The sequence below is a fragment of the Bos indicus genome, chromosome 14, assembly GCF_029378745.1.
Source record: "Bos indicus isolate NIAB-ARS_2022 breed Sahiwal x Tharparkar chromosome 14, NIAB-ARS_B.indTharparkar_mat_pri_1.0, whole genome shotgun sequence".
Classification (NCBI taxonomy): Eukaryota; Metazoa; Chordata; class Mammalia; order Artiodactyla; family Bovidae; genus Bos; species Bos indicus.
Window position 1 is genome coordinate 69,831,048 of NC_091773.1, and position 14,325 is coordinate 69,845,372.

General features: G+C 35.4%; 1 protein-coding gene across 4 annotated transcripts in view; it reads right to left on the minus strand.

Moving 5' to 3' along the window:
- Positions 1–1,821: 1,821 nt before the first annotated feature.
- Positions 1,822–14,325, minus strand: part of DPY19L4 (dpy-19 like 4) — a 66,998-nt gene continuing 54,494 nt past the window's right edge. For all 4 annotated transcript variants that reach the window (XM_019973807.2, XM_019973809.2, XM_070802884.1 and 1 more), the window contains 2 exons: positions 9,167–9,325; positions 1,822–6,973 (listed from right to left, as the gene is read on the minus strand). In XM_019973807.2, the coding sequence (XP_019829366.1) occupies positions 6,809–6,973; positions 9,167–9,325 (324 nt within the window). In that variant the 3' untranslated portion in view covers positions 1,822–6,808. The remainder of the gene's footprint in view (positions 6,974–9,166; positions 9,326–14,325) is intronic.

Below are 14,325 nucleotides of genomic sequence, written 5' to 3' on the forward strand. Positions count from 1 at the left end.
ACCTCAGAGAAACGTAGGTCACCATTAAACACACCAACATATGTATAATGGGAGTATAAGAAGTTCCAACTTTTTTTTTTCTTCCAGCTTTATTAAGATGTAATTGACAACACTGTGTGAGTTTAAAGTGCATAGTGTAGTGATTTTATATAAGTACATGTTGCAAAAATGATTACCACAATAAGGTTAGTTAACATCACCACCACCTCAGAGTTTCAATTTTTTTTAGCTTCATCTTAACAACTTTGATTTAAAAAAAAAAACAAAAAACTCTTAATGTATATAACCAAGAAGCTCGACAAATTCCAAATAAGATACATGCAAGGAGATCTACTTCAAACACATCAAAGTAAAAATGCTATGATCAGTAACAAGTGTGAAAATAATGCAATCAAAATGCAAAGTACTTGTGCACTATCAGTGTAGAGAAATGAACCCACTGATTGGAAGGAAATACAACTGGCCCTCCATATCTACAGGCTCCTCATCCCTGGATTCAACCAAGCCGTGATTGACTGAGTATGCAGATGCTAGATCCCCAGATACACAAGGCTGACTGTTTTATGCTATTTTATATAAGGGACTTACTTGAGCATCTGTGGATTTGGGTATCTGCACGGTTCCTGGAACCAATTCCCCAGTGGATATCAAGGAACAACTATACACTCGACCGTTGAAAACATGAGTCTGAATTATGCAGGTCCATTTATATGCAGATTTTATTTTAAATAACTATAGTACTATGTTTATGTTCTGCAGTTAGCTGAATCCATAGATGCAGAACCTGAGGATAAGGAAACCTACAGGTCTCCTGAATCTGTCCACAGATTCAGATACACATGGGTAATGAGGGGAGAGGGTGAGGTCCTGGCACAAAACCCTCATGGATACCAAGGGACAACTGTATTCCCAAATTTCGTATCTGTTAAGTGATTTATAATCTAGAATTATAAACACCTTTACAATTCAATAATAAAAAGACAACCCAATTTTAAAAAGGGCAATTTCTAAATAAACATTACTCCAAAGAAGATATTCAGATGACCAGTAAACACAAGAAAAGATGTTCAAAATCATTAGATATGATGAAAATGCAGATTAAAAATAGAATGATATGCCCCACTTCACACCTTACTAGAATGCCTATAATCAAGAAGAAAGATAATAGCAAGTGATGGCGAGGATGCAGAGAAATTGGAAACCTTATACATTGTCAGAATTGTAAAATGATACAGCCACTTTGATAATAAGTCTGGCAGTTCCTCAGTTACCACAGTTATCACGACTAAGAAATTCTAGACATATATCCAAAGAAAAGAAAACATATGTCCATCTAAAAACTTGTATATGAATATTCACAGAGCACAATTCATAACAGCCAAAAAAAGTGGAAACCACCCAAATGTCCATCAATGGATGGATGCACAAAATGGATAGATGTATACCCATACAGTGGAATATTGTTTGGCAATGAAAAAGGATACATGCAACAACATGAATGAACTTTGAAAACACTATGTTAAAAGACCACGTTATATGATTCCATTTATGTGAAATGTTAAAAGTAGAACATTCTGTCCAGAGATGGAAAGTAAATTAGTAGAAGTTATCTGATGACAAAGTGGTTGGGGGTGGCAGACAGAAGGTGTGAGGTTTCATTTTGGGGTGATGAAAATATTCTAAAATTGACTGTGATGACAGTTGCACAACTCTGATTATACTAAAAACTGTTCAATGGTACACTTTAAATGGTGAGCTGTATGGTATATAATATGTCTCAAAGCTGTAACTAAAAAAGATTAATATATAAATAAAAGACAATTTAAAATTCTAAGAATTTTATTATAGAAACAAAACAAGGAGTATAATTAAGCATGAAATAATTTCATTCTTGATAAAAGTATTTAATATTATAAACTAGTTTATAACCCAACTTTCTTAAAGGATTTATGTTTACTGAAATTAACTTTTATTCTTTTGTGAAGATGTATCCTTAGTTACAGGAAGAATACAATCTAAATATACATTGTTGTAGACACCATTCAAAAGTCAACATACACAAAATCAATTGTATTAGATGGCTAATAAACACATGAAAAAAATGCTCAACAATGGTAATTATTAGAGAAATGCAAATCAAAACGACAATGAGGTTAGAATGGCCATCATCAAAAAATCCACAAACAATAAATGCTGAGGAGGATGTGGAGAAAAGGGAACTCTTGCACTGCTGGCAGGAATGTAAATTGATACAGCCACTCTGGAGAACAGTGGCTACACAGAACGGTACGGAGATTTCTTTAAAAACTAGGAATGACCAGAAATGACTCAGAAATCCCACTACTGGGCATCTACCCTGAGAAAACCACAATTCTAAAAGACACATGTACCCTAAGGTTCACTGCAGCACTAGACAGATTAGCTGGGACATGGAAGCAACCTAGATGTTCACTGAGAGATGAATGGATAAAGAAGTTGTGAGATATATATATATAATGGAATATATAAATAAAAAGGAACACATTTGGGTTCGTTCTAGAGAGGTGGATGAACCCAGAGCCCGTTATACAGAGTGAAGTATAAGTGAGAAAAACAAATACAGCACATGAATGATATACAGGGAATCTAGCAAGACGGCACTGATGAACCTGTTTGTAGTACAGCAATAGAGATGCAGACACAGGGCACAGATGTATGCACACAGCACGGGAAGGAGAGGGTGGAAAATTAAGAGAAGCATTGAAACATACCCATTACCACATGTAAAACAGATGAAAAGTGAAAGTTGCTCAGTAATGTCTGACTTTTGGCCACACCACGGACTATACAGTCCGTGGAATTCTCCAGGCCAGAATACTGGAGTGGGTAGCCGTTCCCTTCTCCAGGGGATTTACCCAGCCCAGGTCTCCCGCATTGCAAGTAGATTCTTTACTATCTGAGCCACCAAAACAGACAGCCAGTGGGAATTTGCTGTATGATGCAGGGAACTCAACCCAATGCTCTGTGACAACCTAGAGGGGTGGGATGGGGTGGAAGGTGGGAGGGCAGTTTAAGAAGGAGGGATATATGTGTACCTATGATTGATTCATGATGCGGTACAGCAGAAACCAACACAGCATTCTAAAGCAATTATCCTCCAATTAAAAGTAAATTTAAAAAAAAGAAAAAAAATTCAGTTGTATTCATCTTTGTTAAATAGCTGTACAAAGCTATTAATTTAAAATACGAAAGGGTTATTTATGAGATATCGTACATTACAAGTATGGAATGCATGTTTCTTTTTGATACTATTATTCCACTAAATATAGTGGTCAGATGTTCAATGTATCTCTTATAAAACTGCACATAAGATTATATTTGCCAAAATTAGAATGTGCAAATTCTAAGAGACTTACAAAACAGAAATTACTCAGAAAGTCCTTTATGCTAAATTCAGCAAATCTGGTTCTAAAGTGTCCTTTTTTAAAATTATGGTAAACAAATATATTGTTTAGAAATCTTAACGGATGGAAAATAGTTGAATCAAATATATTTCTTTGCAATTTTCACATTTAATTTTATTTAAATTATTAATTTTATACATTCAAAAACTAAATATTGAGCTATTATTTCAATAAGAAATTGTTCAATTTTAATTGCAACTTTTCAGGGCTCTAATTTTAATATATATTGGGATCTAAAACTATCAGCAAACAGTAATAATAGAGAAAGTATATTTTAAAAACTGGGACAAATGAGAAAATAGATTGAGATGCAGTAGTCATTTTGCTTTACAATAGGTTCTTAAATGCACAGAATAGTTCATTTAAAAGCCCTTTAAACATTTATACACTTAAGTAAATTTACAAATAAAACTGATTAACCTACAACTTTTAAAAACCCAGTAATTTTACAGAGACACTACTTTTACCCCCAAAAGGCATCAAAATGTTTTAACAGCTCAAAAATAGAAAAAGGCAAAAAGCAATTGATTTCCCCAAAATGACAAAGTTTAATAAGATGGCTATTTGCTGTTCAATAAATTAATAGCCTGTCTTTTAAAGCATATTTTTCAGCCCCAACTTGTAACAGACTTTGACCTCCATTTCTGCTTTTCCTTTAGTCAATCTAGACTGTATGGAAGAGTGTCATATTAGGCTTTTTAGCAATTTGAGTTAATGTCCCCAAAAACATGCTGTTTATATCCTCAGAAAGTAATGAAGAAAAAAATTTATAAGTGCAATGCATACTCCCTAGGTTGTAAAACTCTACCAGTCTAACACAGATGCCAAAGTCGGAAAACATATAAACCAGCACAGTCAATGTCATACATCTTATCAAGTAAGTTTTATCTGTTGGATTGTTTGGCATTTGGGAAGCTTATTTAGCTTAATTTATTTATTTAATTAATTTAGTAGGCTAGAAATCCCATCACTACCTTTAACAAAGATTTGGTTACTAATGAATTGAAGTTAACAGTGAAAATAGCATACTGAGGATTCTTTCTCTGTGCTTAAAGATGAGGGGAAAAGGTACCAAAATTTTTTTATGAAAATGAAAGAAATGGGTAATTTTTTAATAGTAAAAAGTAAACTTTGAAATAAGGTTCAGGCACTTATTTCCATGGTGTTGCAACATCAAGGGCAAAGTATGTTTTGTATTTCTTTGAGAAATTCTTTCGACCCCAAGCCCATAAACTTTGCCCCTTTCACAGTAGATCTCTACTGTCAAACCAAATAGAATTACTTGCAGAATTCTAATCATTTGTTACTCTACAAATAAGTAAGGAAATTAATTAAATGCTCAAGTTTTCTAGCACTACTGTTCTAACTAGAGCTAAAATAGAAGCAAATAAGCTTATCTTCCATACCCAGTATTATTATTTCTATAATAAAGCTCACATTTTTCTTTTCAACTGATGCTAAATGAAAAATTCATTATTTAAAAAATTCAATTAAAAGCTGCTCCAAACCTATTTTATTTAAGAATAAGTTGACAGAAGCAAAAGCAACTTACTAATGTCAAAAATAAAAAACACACAACAATCAAAATTCAGCATATTTGATCATAAATCAGTAAAAATTAAATTAAGTATTTCATGCTACATAGAAAGTAGGTTGTTCTATTTCCCTTTCAAAATATGCAAGCCATCTTTTCAATTGCATTGTTTTACATGCTGCATCTAATCATAACTACTACCATGTACTTTTGTACACTGTGTACTTAGGTAACTATGGTAATATTTTTATAAGGCTTGAAGCTAAATACTAGTGACTATTAAGATGTTCAGAGAAGCTGAAATAGCCTGCCTGTAGCTATCTTAATATAGTTGCTAAACATTACATAAAAGCATGACATGAGAACCAATAAAACTAATGCACCAGACATATGATACTGCCATCAAACAACTCTTAAGCTCCAAAAGAACAAAACATCTGAGTTAGTCTAAGAATGCATGAGCTCTTGTGGTTTTAAAAGATATATTACAGAACATAAAGATAATGGAAAGATGTTCCTTTCTAATATAGTAATTTAGAGTGATGAAACTGCAATTTTTGCAGCACTCTAACCAGTGAAAATATTTTAAATTTGTTCACTTAACAGGTGTATAAGGTAAAACTAAACCTGCATCCCATCTTATTAAAGTGATACACCCATCCTGAAACTCTTTATAAAGCCAAATTAATCATTTTAGAATTTCTTTTAAATATAATTAAAAATACGAAAAGGAACACAGACTGTGGAACTGTGCTGTGCAGTTTATGATAATTGTCATTTTGTTCGTAACGCTGAAAACCGTGTCAGCACTTCACAAGGAACAGCACCTGTGTTTTACCACAAACGCTTCTACGCAGAGGCATGCTGAACAGCATCTACACACATCTCCAGAAACTGCTGCTCACTTTAGTGGACATACTCTCATTCCGATAAAGATTTAAGTTTTTACTTCATACTTCAATAGAAAACACATGAGTAGATTATATACTCCATATCCATATTTTTAAAAACCTTGAACCTTCTTTTGTTTTTTTCCTTATTTTTTAACTTAAAGCAACATTCTTTTAAATGTCTGTTTTAAAAAAATACATAGGTAACAAGAGTTAACTGTTTTATCATGATTAAGTTGGTATCAAATTTATGGGCATAAGTGAAAAAACTAACCACTTAATAGTCATAATGTAGTGAAATGCAATATCAAGCACTATATATTATTAAGAAAGTGCTCACATATAAGCAGCAGATGATGAGAGCTATACCATGGAAAATCTGGATATATCTTAATGTATATCCTTAAAAATCACTTTCCTTTATATAATTTCCATTTTAATTTAAATGCCACAAATTCTCAGTGAACATTTAAATTAGTTTTTTACTTCAGCTCTATTATACATCATGAAATACCTTCAGAAACTGCCTTGACGAGGTAATTCTTTCCTTCTATTTTGTAATTATATCACATTAAGTATTTGTTAAATGTTATATTTGAGACATACTCTGACCCTGAACATATTCAAATTCAAGACTAATGTTATGATGGAAAGATTTATGAGGAAAATTTTACAACAGTTTGGAAGGTAAAATTATAGCAATAAGGAAGACACCTGGCTGGAATACTGCAGAGTGGCAGATTTGACATTTTACCAAAGGACAGTAATGTTTGATCTTCTTTCCTCCACAGAACTCTAGATCCAGTTAACAGCAGGAGGGAAAATCAGCAGCAACATTTCAATGTCCACACTCTGATTTCCAAAAGATACCACATAGGTAGGAACAAATTGTATTTTACTTCAGGTGGTATATGTCTTTGACATGAAGGCTCTGCTATTTTTCAAGACTGAAAGGATATCACAGTGTTGATTTTATATACAAAGTAGGATCTGTTCCAGTATACTCTGGTGAAATAATTCACATAGGGAGAATAGTTAATTTTGACCTCATGACAAAATCGTCCATGTTTTGAGTAGGTTAACTTGTCCCCTTCTTCACAAACCACCTAGCAAATGATATGAAACATATGTTAAAAAAGTTATAGGAGAAATGCAATCAAGGTGCAAGTGACTATATTTATATAAAATATATATTTTGTTGTTAAATATGGAGTATTTCACATTGGTTAGCAAACATCTCATATTGTTCAGCAAATAAAAGCCTCTTCATAAGAGTTACCATGTTCACTAAATTCTTGAGCTTCCCACTGAGATTGAGAAACCAGCATAAAGCATTTTCCAATTTTTTAAAGATTTAATCCTAAAATTTAGAAGGCTATGTCTCCATAGTCTATTATCATTCATCTGAAGAATCTTATGGAGCCTACTGAAGCTGAGAAATGGACATATATTCTTAATGTATGTTCATATTCTTTTCCTTGTGCAGGACTGACTCACAACAGTAAGTTTCTGTGACTAATCAGTAAATCCTTTACATTTTCACTTTAACGAGGTTCACTAAGATAGCTTAGCTAGCTCAAAGAGTTTTCTACAATAAAAACACTAAATATTATGCTAATGCTTTGGAGAGATGTCAGAGAATCAACTTTAAGAATCAAAGAAGAGATTAGCTTTAAGCCTGTGCCTGGAATTACATGAAAGTAGTAACCTGACCTTCAAAATGGACCAAGAGGGTGTCCAAGAGCAGAATAAAACTCTAGACAGTAGACAGCAGACAGCAATACAGCTGCTGCTGCTGCTGCTGCTGCTAAGTCGCTCCAGTCGTGTCCGACTCTGTGCGACCCCATAGACGGCAGCCCACCAGCCTCCCCCGTCCCTGGGATTCTCCAGGCAAGAACACTAGAGTGGGTTGCCATTTCCTTCTACAATGCATGAAAGTGAAAAGTGAAAGTGAAGTTGCTCAGTCATGTCCGACTCCGAGCGACCCCATGGACTGTAGCCCACCAGGCTCCTCCACCCATGGGATTTTCCAGGCAAGAGTACTGGAGTGGGGTGTCATTTAATTACTAAATGCGTGCGTGCTCAGTCGTGTCTGACTCTTTGCAACCCCACGGACTGTTGCCTGCCAGGCTCCTCTGTCCATAGGATTTTTCAGGCAAGGATACTGGAGTGGGTTGCCATCTCCTACTCTTATTACCAAATATCTGATGTTTAATAAAATTCCATTTTGTCACCAATTAAGCCAAAGATCACAGATGTCAAGTACCAAGAGAGAAAATTCAAAATACATGTAGCAGAAAACAGAATAAGTTTATAAGATTAAGAGGTCATTTCTCTAGACTCTCCTGGCAAGGGCGCAGGTTTGGTATGTGGGGAACTAAGATCCCACATGCCTCGCAGCATGGCCAAAAAACCCCCAAAGCAACAAACTACTTTCTTACCTCCAAACTGGTCTGGGATGATTATGACAAAGCTATTTAATTAGGAAGAGACAAAGAAGTCTTGGCTGCAGTCTGAATAGAATATGCAATCTAAATAAGAATGACCTACTAAACTTTAAGATCCTCCACCCTCAACCTTCCCAGGAGTACAGGTACCCTTTCTAGTGCCTCATTACCAGATATACAAACACTAATTACTAAATATTAACAAATTCCCCTGTCGGTCTTAGTTGGCACGTATATATTATATACACTGCAGGCTGAGAATTAACACAGCTTGGTAAAATAGAAAATCAAAGAAAACTGAAAATACAGTTAAATCCTAACAACTAAAGTAGTTCTGAATACACTAATTTTGTGGATAACAGAGGCTCAATGTACAAGACTATGTTAATTCAATAAACAATTTTTCTAGATATGAATCAAATTATAAGAAATTTCTCAACATAAGAATATAACAATCAGCTGCTCTTTATATTACAATGTTAAAATCATAATTCAAAACAAATTATCTTTTGTTCATGAATGTAGAACATGTACAAGCACAGGCAACTAATGGTCCAGGTATTGATAAAATTGGTTGTTTTTTTTTTGTAAAATTGTCCAACTTTTCTTTTGTACATTGCAAAAACACTTCAAACTACTTTTAATAAGTTCCCCCACTGTTACATCTCTAGAGAAGGAAATGGCAGTATTCTTGCCTGGAAATCCCATGGACAGAGGAGCCTGGTGGGCTACAGTCCACAGGGTTGCAAAGTCGGGCATGACTGTACACACGCACACACTGTTACTATTACAAGTTTAAATAAAGTCATTTTTCTCAAAACAATAATTAAAACTTTACAAATGGTTACTTACATGGCCATTCGCAATGTCTAATAAATCTTTAACCCGACAGCCTCTCATGGTTCCCACTTCATTGCAGATAGCATCTTCTACTATTAGGTAACTAGCCTTGTATGATGTCAGTATTTTATAAATATCCTCAGCAGATCGCTTTGAATAGATTTGATAGATCTGAAAGAAAATAATTAAAACAACAACTTTAAAAGACATTTAAAACTTCTATTTATCAAACACTGAGCATCTACTATGTTCTTAGTACTATCTGTGCAAAATAAAGCTATTCACTAAGGCTTGATTCCTGTCCTCAGCAAGCTTATGTTCATCTGCTCTTGGCTACTTGCGTATCTTCTTTACAGAAATATACATTCAAGTCCTTTGTCCAATTTCCTCCAATGCTACTGAGATATAATTGACATATAGTATTGTGTATGAGTTTAAGGTATACAACATGTTTATTTGATAAGCTCATATGCTGCAAAATAATTTAGCACCATACCTTTAGCTAATATTTGTATGTTACATAATCACCATTTTTTGTGTGTGTGGGGGGAAAACATCTAAGATCTATTCCCAACAACTTTCAAATCTACAATACAGTATTATTAACTCCATTCACCATGCTGTACATTAGATCCCTAAAATTTATTCATATTTCAACTAGAAGTTTATACTCTTTGACCAGTATCTCCTCATTTCTTGAGGTCTCTCAACCCCTGGCAACCACAACTCTCCTCTATTTCTATGAGGTCAGCATTTTTAGATTCCATAAATAAGTGATATCATACTGTATTTACCTTTTTCTATCTGACTTACTTCACTTAGCATAATGCCCTCAATGTTTATCCATGTTGTTGCAAATGGCCTTTGTCCACTTTTTAATTGGGTGGTCTTTTTATTAGTGAGTTGTAATACTTCCTTTAATATTTTTATTACCATGTATCAAAGTATTTAATATTCATTTTATACATGAGATAAAGTCAGTGAGGTTAAAAATAATTTGACCCTTGTCACAATACTGAAACAATCAGTTCAGTTCAGTCACTCAGTCATGTCTGACTCTTTGCAACCCCATGAATGGCAGCATGCCAGGCCTCCCTGTCCATCAACAACTCCTGCAGTTTACCCAAACTCATGTCCATCGAGTTGGTGATGCCACCCAGCCATCTCATCCTCTGTTATCCCCTTCTCCTCCGGCCCCCAATCCCTCCCAGCATCAGGGTCTATTCCAATGAGTCAACTCTTCGCATGAGGTGCCAAAGTATTGGAGTTTCAGCTTCAGCATCAGTCCTTCCAATGAACACCCAGGACTGATCTCCTTTAGGATGGACTGGTTGGATCTCCTTGCAGTCTAAGGGACTCTCAAGAGTCTTCTCCAACACCACAGTTCAAAAGCATCAATTCTTCGGTGCTCAGCTTTCTTCACAGTTCAACTCTCACATCCATACATGACCACAGGAAAAACCATAGCCTTGACTAGATGGACCTTTGTTGACAAAGTAATGTCTCTGCTTTTTAATATGCTATCTAGGTTGGTCATAACTTTCCTTCCAAGGAGTAAGCGTCTTTTAATTTCATGGCTGCAGTCAGCATCTGCAGTGATTTTGGAAACCAAAAAAATAAAGTCAGCCACTGTTTCCATTGTTTTTCCATCTATTTCCCATGAAGTGATGGGACCAAATGCCATGATCTTAGTTTTCTGAATGTTGAGCTTTAAGCCAACTTTTTCACTCTCCTCCTTTACTTTCATCAAGAGGCTTTTTAGTTCCTCTTCACTTTCTGCCATAAGGGTGGTGTCATCTGCATATCTGAGGTTATTGATAATTCTCCCGGCAATCTTGATTCCAGCTTGTGCTTCTTCCAGCCCAGCGTTTCTCATGATGTACTCTGCATAGAAGTTAAATAAGCAGGGTGACAATATACAGCCTTAACGTACTCCTTTTCCTATTTGGAACCAGTCTGTTGTTCCATGTCCAGTTCTAACTGTTGCTTCCTGACCTGCATATAGGTTTCTCAACAGGCAGGTCAGGTGGTCTGGTATTCCCATCTCTTGAAGAATTTTCCACAGTTTATCGTGATCCACAGAGTCAAAGGCTTTGGCATAGTCAACAAAGCAAAAATAGATGTTTTTCTGGAACTCTGTTGCTTTTTCGATGATCCAGCAGATGTTGGCAATTTGATCTCTGGTTCCTCTGCCTTTTCTAAAACCAGCTTGAACATCTGGAAGTTCATGGTTCACGTATTGCTGAAGCCTGGCTTGGAGAATTTTGAGCATTACTTTACTAGCGTGTGAGATGACTGAAAGAATAGGCATGCTTAAAACCCATGCCTTGATCACATGGTGCTTTTAATTATAATTTTGCTGACCTTATTAGATAATAAGCTCTGGATCTTATTACAATAGATATTACATTTTTTTCAGTTTTTCTGAAATGCGAAACTTGGAAAAGCCATAAAAGTTCGGCCAAAAGTATCACAGACTGTCCTGAAAATCCTGAGGCTTGTAATCTAGACTGGACAAGATTCCAGTCTGACTGCAGCTGCTGACGACATGTTTTGGTTGTTGTCTATCCAGCAATTTCAGGTCCAATGTCCACTGACATGCTAGATACTCATTCTGTGGGATACAGAATGTGACTACAACAAGAAGTTTCTCACTCACTTCACCTGCTAAGTAAGTTCATGTGAATGGTTCTATCCTATTCAGTTTAATACTTACTTGTGTATTTTATATAATTTTTATTTATTTTCAAGTCTGGGTAAACTGTAATATACTACTGGGTCATATAAAAAAAAATGACTTTCATGCAATGGCAATAACATTACTGTTAGACTAGGGTGCGATTTCTCAACCTTGGCGCTATTAACATTTTGGGCCACATAATTCTTTGTTGGGACCAAACGGAGGCTGTTCTGCACACTGAAGGATGTTTAGGCATTCCCTGGTCTCTACCCTCAAGGTGCCTGTAGAACCCCTCCTCCAGCTGTAACAACAGAAAATGTCTCCAGACACTGCCAAATGTCCTCTGGGGGCGCCGTCATTCCAGGTTTGAGAATCAGTGGTCTAGGAGATTATACAAAGATTAGTCACATGTTATGAATTATAGATTGTGGTGTCTAATTCAAATGATATGATCTCATTTATGGACTTCAATTTGAATTTTAATTTAAAAACAAATTTATTCAGTACTTTGCTCTGTACTAGACACCACAGAGGAGAAGGCAATGGCACTCCACTCCAGTACTTTTGCCTAGAAAATCCCATGGACAGAGGAGCCTGGTAGGCTACAGTCCATGGGGTTGCTAGAGTCGGACACGACTGAGTGACTTCACTTTCACTTTTCACTTTCATGCATTGGAGAAGGAAATGGCAACCCATTCCAATGTTCTTGCCTGGAGAATCCCAGGGGTGGGCTGCCGTCTATGGGGTCGCACAGAGTCGGACACGACTCAAGTGACGCAGCAGCAGCAGACACCACAGAGAAAGATGAAGTTTTGGGAAAAAACTGGTTCCTACTCATATAAAAATGAAAACTCTAAAATGTTTAAATTTAATTCGAACTAGAATGTAATTCGAACTCTGACCTAATTACATGTGATTCTGAAATTCTATATTAGAATTCAAAAAATAATCAAAATTGTTAAAAAACAATAAAAAAACAACAAAGAAAACAAAGACATGTTAGAGTCTGTTGGTTTACATCCACAAAAAATAAAGTTTAGGAAGGAGCTTCCCAGGTGGCACTAGTGGTAAAGAATCTGCCTGCCAATACAGGAGACCTAAGAGACACAGGTTTGATCCCTGGAGTACGAAATGGCAATCCACTCCAGTATTCTTGCCTGGAAAGATTCCATGGACAGAGGAGCCTGGCAGGCCCCAGTCCATGGGGCTGCAGAGTCAGACACGACTGAGCAACTGAACATACACTAAATTTAGGAATATGCTGTGATACATCTTCTAAGCAGCACTACCTTTTCAAGTGCAACAAATATTAATCAGAGGTGGCTGTTGTCCCTTAGATAAATCACTCCCAGGTAGACCTCCCCATCTCTGACCTCTCCCTTGCTTCAACTGTTCTATGACCTTAGTAACTCCTAAGCGTTCCATTCCTAGGTTTATAAAAGGTCTTTGATAACTCCCAAATGCCTTGAGGGTAAGTCTAAATTTTAAGTATGACCTTCCAGGTCCCTCAGAATTTGGCCTCTTATTTTCTAGTTTCATGGCCAAACAAATTTCATGGCTTCTGTGACTTTTTCAATCTGGAATTGTATTCTTTTTCCAAACAAGTTTCTAAGTCATCCTTCAAATCTGTGATCAAAGGAATGCCCTTTATGAAGACTTGGATTTTTGTAGGCAGAACTGACTTGTTTCTGCTTTTGAACTCCTCTCTGTACTTTCTGTGATTATATGTGAATGTGTGTGTACACAAAGAATTATAATAGTAATAGTACATAATTATAATAATAGCTAACATTTAAATTTTACTGTTTCAGACAGAGTGTATTATCTTATTTAATTCTCCTAAGTAGAGGGTCAGAACTATTATTTCCAGATTCAAAAACTTGTTCAAGGTCACAAAGCTAGTACATGGCAGAGGTATCATTTGAGTCCAGATACTCTAATTCTAGAGACTGGATTCTTAGAGTCTAACCTCTGTATTGAAGTCTAACTTCTATACTGCTATACTTCCCACTTAGCATAGAGTATACTTAAAAACTATGTGAAATTCTCTCCAATTGAAAAACAGAATATTTACAATTCAGGTTCAATTGGTTATTACCTTCAGATATGAAGTTACATTTACATCCAAACAAAACATTCAAAATTATAAATTCTCTGAAAGAGAAGCAATTAGATACCATATAAATGTTATATATTCTAAGTTATTAACAACAGCCCATACTGAAAACTAAATCAGTGCTTTATAAGCAATAACAGAATTTTGGTTTAGAAATACAAAGTGTATAAAGATAGTAACTGAAAGCCTTCCTTCAATAATTTGATTGAGAATAATGATATTCTAAAAGAGAATGTTTCCCTTTGTAAATGATTACATATTAGTCCCTTGGAGCCTTGTGGGAAATAAAATGTTTCTCCTAGAAATATATCAATACTTTTCATAAAGAATTTCATATTCTAATGTTGGTCCCTTGTGGTTAAATGTACTATACAG